Source organism: Castanea sativa, chromosome 11 (assembly GCF_040712315.1).
Source record: "Castanea sativa cultivar Marrone di Chiusa Pesio chromosome 11, ASM4071231v1".
Classification (NCBI taxonomy): Eukaryota; Viridiplantae; Streptophyta; class Magnoliopsida; order Fagales; family Fagaceae; genus Castanea; species Castanea sativa.
In genome coordinates, this window is record NC_134023.1 from 6069917 (window position 1) to 6077484 (window position 7568).

The 7568-nt window shown below is 29.9% G+C and overlaps 1 protein-coding gene across 1 annotated transcript; it reads left to right on the forward strand.

The window, feature by feature from the left end:
* On the forward strand, window positions 1-480 carry LOC142615954 (uncharacterized). The gene has a single exon (XM_075788853.1). The coding sequence runs from the start codon at window positions 1-3 to the stop codon at window positions 478-480; it is 480 nt and encodes a 159-aa protein (XP_075644968.1).
* The last annotated feature ends 7088 nt before the right edge of the window (window positions 481-7568 follow it).

Below are 7568 nucleotides of genomic sequence, written 5' to 3' on the forward strand. Positions count from 1 at the left end.
ATGGTTTTCAAGGACTACACCTTTTTCTGTTATGTCTTTTTAGCGACAGCCGTCATCCTCTTCAATGGCCACACTCATGGCGCTGGCCTATGTGACAATTCTCCTAATAAGCAAGTCTGTTATTCAATTGTTTATACTCGGACTGACCCTCGTGATGCCTCGGTTGCAGCCTGTCATAAATTGATTTCCGAGACCAAAGTTGCAACGGTGGTGGCTCGAAGGCAAAATAAGTCCCTCGAACTTGATATATGCATAAACTATTTTTACGGTGCCATTAACTACGTCAAACACGCCTTGAGTGGCCTCGAGGCCGGTGACTACCGTACCTTGAAAGCCTACATCAATGCCACCCAGGTAAACTACGATAGTTGCGATTATTTGTTCCAGAATTATGGCAAGACCAATCCCATTGCCAAATCTACTAAGCATTTAAAGGACATTGCTAACGTCGGTGCGTATCTAGCAACTTTAATAAAATGAAAAAGAGCTTGTGAGTTGCATGTGAGTAAATAAAGGTGGTCTCAAGAAATTGTAATAAAAAAGTTTTTGGATTTTTTTTTTCTTTTCATTTTGATAAAAATTTATGGGGGAGGTCATGTTTGTTGTATTTGTGTCTTGCAGAGCTCTTTCTTGTGCCATTGTGATATGAGAAAATCTATTATTCTCGAACTTTTTTTAATAAATATCTTGACATATATCTGTATAGAATAATATAGAACTAAAACGGATTAGCTTTTCGAAAGTTTTTTCGCTACTCTTTTCATCATGATTCCTTTCCATTACCGGTGTCTCTTATTTTGCTTTTTCATAGTAGACTTCTTTTGTTAAACAAAAGTGGTAACAAAAAAGTTTTTTAGTGATGATATTAATGTCGTCGCAAATAAAATACTATTAACGACGACAAAGTCGTTGCTAATAGTGACAATTGTCGTCATAAATAACTCGAGATCCCAAGACGAAATGTCGTCGCTACTATCTCATTAGTAGTGATGAAATTTGTTGTCATCGCTATTAGATTATTATTAAAGATGACATTTTTGTTGTCGCTAATATGTCATTACTAGTGAGGACGCTTACTGTCGTCACAGATAATGATATATAAGTGACCACAAACATGTCATCACTAAAAATTGCATATTAGCGATGATATTGTTTGTTGTCACTAATGATATGATAAAATATTAGCGATGACATTGTCATTGCTAATAATATTTTACGTTTTTTTTTCTTTAAAATTTACATTCTGAATTTTACATGGGTACCTGTAGGGAAATAACAAAGCACAATCCAATGCACATAAAATTTTTTTAATCACAAATACTCATATAAGCATAACGACTGCTCAATCAATAACTATTAATAAGGGAAAATAATACCCAAGTTCAACATCATATACATAATAAAAAGCTCCAATCTATTCACTCAAATACCAATCAATGATAACGAATTCCTCGTGAAGATATGCAACCAAGCTGAAACTTGTTGCAATGAAATATATCTACCCTCTTCATCATCTCATTAATGCATGGACATGTGCACTTCCATGCAATCATAGAGAGAACCATCTTTCTTTGTGTGGGTCATTTTATAAAAATCCACTTTTCCAATCTCTTTAATTACCACTTTGATTTTTCTGCACATAATAAAGATAAAATTAACATGTATACACTAGCATTATTATAAATAATATAGAATTAAATCGTTACAACCTCTTCATAATAATCAATAAATGATTTGGATCCACAAGTGTGACCACTTTTGTTCTTTCCTCTGTTCTCCTTATTTCGGTCTGACTTACCCTTACAAGTATTAGATAAAAACAAAAACAAAAAAGATAACAATTAAAATAAAGAGAATTAAAAATCATAACAAAGAATATATCAAAATATAATTGTGTTGAAAATGATTAACATTTTAATATTAACAAGATTTACCTTCCATGTGCTTGATTCATATAAATCACATAAAGCATCTCATTTGTCCCGTGTCAATTCTAGTGGAATGTTGGCCCTCACTTCCTCCTTACTAAATTCCAAGTACTCCTTGTAATAGTTACTACGAGCATTATTATAGGTACTTGACAATGAAATCTCCGTACACTTCTTATGCTCAACGCGATTTGGGTCCAACGAGAAATCAACCTAAAATGAAATAATTAAAAAAACAATTATCATTCATTTTTTTACACAAATTTTAAATACCAAAGCCTTTGTAGTAACAACTTACCACCAAAAGATTCTTCAACATTTGTCGGTGTTCTTGTGGGGCCTTAGACAAAGATTGATAACTAAGGTTTGCATGTTCACGAACGATGATGCCCACCCTTCTTGTAAACACACTAGCATTTTTGCCCATAGGCCCTTGGGCCCCTAGAGGGATGGTTGTCAGAATGAGTCTATTTTCCCTCAGTTTTTTAAGCTTGGTGCATAAATTTCTACCTCTTTTCCGTTGTTGGCCATAGTAGCTATTAGGAAAAATAAGATAGCATAGTCAGTAGCATTTTGGCAAAGTAACTTATTCAAAGTCTATACAATAACAAAGATAACTACAAGAAAGATTAAACTTTCACTCACTAGATGCAGTAAGGGCTCCTTGCTCACTTGAAATGGGAGTTGAGTCAACCATCTCATGTGGTGGTCCATTAGGTGGAGTAGACATTCTTCTTAGGGGGGCCAAAAAATCATTAATACATACAAAATATCACATATCTACAAAAACATATCATGAATTTAAAGAAAAATAATTTAAATGGTGACACAAACAGATTGTTAATTAAACAAAAAATAAATAGAAAAAATAAGCCTAATTCTTTCTTCTACTTCCCAAACCAAAAAGACAGCAGTCTAGCATCAAAGGAGAATCTTTCTTTTGGAGAATAATAGAAAGGCAATAAACATGTTGTGTCCCAATATCCCAAACAAGAGAGAGAGAGAGAGAGAGAGAGAGAGAGAGATAATTAATGTTTTTCCCTACAATGTACAATACACAATTCAATATACAATTTAAGTTATTTATTGTTCATAGTATGTTACAAAAAAAGTGTAATCAATTATTACATGAGTTAGATATGTTTGAAAAAGCAAGAAATAATATAAAATTAGATTCTATACCATATTTTTATCTATAAATGGAGAAATTGACAAGAAGCTCAAAGTAATTCTCCATTAGTTCTACACACTCATACTAAAAAAGATGGAAATTTTGCAAGAGATGAATGACATAGGAAGTGGTTACATTTAGAACTCGGTCAAAGAATAAAATTAATCCACTTTTTTCGAGTGATCCGTGTTTTTTATTTGTTCCCCCCCAAGATATAAGAAATTAAACTACTTCTCTCATCCCCTTGGTACATTTTGGCCACAAAGAAAATTATTGAAATACTCTAATGGAAGTGGTTTGCAGTTTTAACAAAGATATACGAATATAGTTAAATGCATGTCTTTTTAGCCTATGAATTCACTTTATTTGTCACTTCAATAGCCTATTGAACTACATCAAATTTAAACATTATTCTAATAGCATATTGAGTAGATTAGTATTAAAGAAAGAGCAATGTTAGAATCACAATTTATTGTTCATTTTTTGCCACAACTCGCCACGTGTTGTGGTAGTGTGGGCTCACAAGTTTTTTCCTACCACTTACAACTTGCAATTTGATTAATTGTGGCAAAAGTTTTACAATAAATTGTGGTATTAGCATTTTTCTTTAAAGAACTAGCTGATAAATATTGTGAATTCACTATGGTTATCACTTCAACAGCCTACTGCGCCACCATCAAATTTAAACATTATACTATTAGCATATTTAGTAGATCAATATTAAAGAACTAGTTAGTCAATACTTTAAATAAAACATGTAGCATTACCAACTAATAGACACTTACACTTGGAAATTGAATAAATCCATTATGTAATGTGCAATACACAAATTTTTTTTTTTTTTTTAAAGCAAACAATTTTTTTGAAAACAATCAATTATTTGTTTCAGTATGGCATTTGGTGCAAAACATTTGTTTTAGTATGGCATAAACATTTCTTAAGTATTGAGAATCTATTTCAATATATCCTAATTACAAAAATAATATTTAAAAAAATCAAACATAAAAAAACTATTCAATTTCCAGTAGATGTTTAACCTTACTTAAAAGAATCAATGAAAACATATTACGTTGCAACTGTGTTTTAACTTTTAAGGGGTTCTGAATCTTAGCATAAAGAAATGTAGTACTTGTAGCTACAGTTTATCATATTACATATTTATTAATTCATCATATTATATATTTATTAATTTAATGACAAAAACAGAGAAGAAAAGTCATACCTAGGGCCCACTTGTAGGACTTGGAGCAGACATATCAAATTTGTAAAAAATTGAAAAAAAAAATCAACTTGATGAACTGATAAATACAAAGAAGAAGCAAAGAAAGAAAAAAAAAAACAAACCAACTTAATAAATATGAAGAAGTAAAGAAGAAAGAAAGAATTTACATATTATATATCCATTAATTTAATGACAAAAATAAAGAAAAGATTTCATACCTAGGGGCTAGGGCCTACTAATAGGACTTCCAGCAAAGTGGTGAAAATGTCAAATTGGTGAAAATTTGAAAAGCAAAACTTGATAAACGTGAAGAAGAGTTAAAAAGGAAAGGAAAACTGAAACAAAAGAGATAAGAGTGGCTGAGAAAACAACCAACTTAGTGACTGAGAAAACTATGGGGATGATGCACTTCAGATCCGTTACGTTAGGTAGTGCTTTTTATTATTTTTATTTATTTTTATTTTTTTAACTACATCTCATGAATAATTTTGACAGAAACTATATAATAATGTTAGTGATACAAATTATTTTACAAAAAATTTTATAAACTGCTGATGTAGTAAGTGATTATTAGTAAATGAAAAAGTGATATTAATGGTAAGTCTAGATGAAAACTAATAATAAATTATTGGGTGATGTAACATTTTTTAGAGTTACGTTATGTGTAACTCGAACCCAACTCTATATTTCTTAATTCGATGTGAATTTTGACAAATATACCGTTAGATTATTTTTCATGCATACAAAATTTCAAGGTGATGAAAAATTAATAGTCATATCATCAATCAATTGTCTAAATTCAAGTTTTTGTAATTTAAAATATTGCATTAAATATGAGTTTAAAGATCAAATGGCAAATTACACCCGATTGGTATGAAAATTGGCATGCATGTTAAAAATATATAAAATATGAAATCCAACGGTTGGATTTTCAAAATATGAATTTAATAATAAGTTATTTAGTAGTGTAACATTTTTTAGAGTTATATTAGGTGTAACTTGAACACAGCCATATATTTTTTAATTCGATGTGAATTTTGACAAATCTACCATTAGATTACATTATCTTCATATATTTTTCATGCTTAGAAAATTTCAAGGTGATCAAATATTAATAGCCATGTCATCAACAAATTGTCTATATTCAAGTTTTAGTGGTTTAAAATAATGCATAAAATATGAGTTTATAGATCAAATGGTATATTACATCCCATTAGCATGAAAATTGGCATGCATGTTAAGACCATATAGAACATGTAATCCAACGGTTGGATTTTCAAAATATGAAATAAATAATAATTTATTGGGTAATGTAACATTTTTTAGAGTTACGTCAAGTGTAACTCGAACCTAGCTCTATATTTCTTAATTCAATGTGAATTTTGACAAATATACCATTAGATTACATTATCTTCATATATTTTTCATACTTACAAAATTTCAATATGATCAAAGATTAATAGCCACATCATCAATCAATTGTCTAAATACAAGTTTTTGTAATTTAAAATAATGCATTAAATATGAGTTTAAAGATCATATGGTAAATTACATCTGATTGATAAAAAAATTGGCATACATGTTAAGACCATAGAGAAAATGTAATTCAACGATTGAATTTTCAAAATATGAATTCAATAATAATTTATTAGGGTAGTGTAACATTTTTTTGAGTTACATTAGGTGTAACTTGAATCCAACCCTATATTTCTTAATTCGATGTGAATTTTGAAAAACCTACCGTTAGATTACATTATCTCCATATATTTCTCATGCTTACAAAATTTCAAGGTAATCATAGATTAATAGCCACGACATCAATCAATTGTCTAAATTCAAGTTTTTATAATTTAAAATATTGCATTAAATTTGAGTTTAAAAATCGAATGGTAAATTACATCCGATTGGCATGAAAATTGGCATGCATATTAAGATCATATAGAACAAGTAATATAACGGTTGGATTTTCAAAATATGAATTCAATTTGAATAATTTGTGAATTGAAAAAAATTATTATTTTGGCTCATATATCATGTATTATCACTTCTGGGTTTAATCAGTTTGAATATGTATGTTATATATATATATATATATATATATATATATGTTAATTTGATTTATTTAGTTAGTTTTTTTAAATACTATTACATAGTTGATGATTAAATTGGTTATTAGTTGAATATATTATGATTTTATAATGAATATACCATTCATATATGTATATCCATTATTTTTTTAAGTATTTGTGTATCTTACAATACATGATATATGTACACAACACATTTCCATCACGCACCATACTTAGATTTGGAATCTAACCATTGGATTTGAAGAGTGAAATGAAAAGTTAATTCTGGTGAATTATGGCTACAACCAAACGTTTGGATCTAGAGAAATGTGTGGTCAAAGTTTAATTAAAGTTGGTCAAACCCAATCAAACTCAGTCAAACTTAATGGATGGTCCCAAGACCATTGGACTTGGTAAAATTCATATTCAAATCTTGGTTATTGGGATTGAAAAGTATGGCGACATATTGGTGATGATGAAATTTGAGACCAATTAGATAATCAGATTGAGAGAACGTAGCCATATAAGCACACAACACATGTCCATAACACACCATACTTAAATTTGAAATCTAACTATTGGATTTGAAGAGTGCAATGAAAGTTTAATTCTCGTAAATTATGATTACAATCAAACGGTTGGATTTAGAGAAAGATGCGGTCAAAGTTTAGTTAGAGTTGGTCAAACCTAGTCAAACTTAATAAATTGTCCCAAGACCACTGGACTTAGTGAAATTCATATTCAAATCTAGATCATTGGGATTGAAGTGTATGGTGACATATTGGTGTTGGTGAAATTTGAAACCAATTGGATGGTCAAATTGAGATAACATAGTCGTATAGGTACACAACACATGTCCATCACAACCGTACTTAGATTTGAAATATAACCATTGGATTCGAAGAGTGTAATGAAAGGTTAATTCTGGTGAATTATGGTCACAATCAAACGGTTGGATTTAGAGAAAGACGCGGACAAAGTTTAGTTAAAGTTGATCAAACCCGGTCAAACCTAGTCAAACTTAATAGATGGTCTCGAGACCACTGGATTTGATGAAATTCAAATTCAAATCTTGATCATTAAGATAGAAAAGTATGGTGACATATTGGTGTTGGTGAAATTTAAAACCAAATGGATGGTCAAATTGAGAGAACATAGTCATACAGGTACACAACATA

Bases quoted from the DNA above. Each gene is read 5' to 3' on its own strand.
- LOC142615954 (XM_075788853.1), top strand. From the start codon at position 1: ATGGTTTTCAAGGACTACACCTTTTTCTGTTATGTCTTTTTAGCGACA.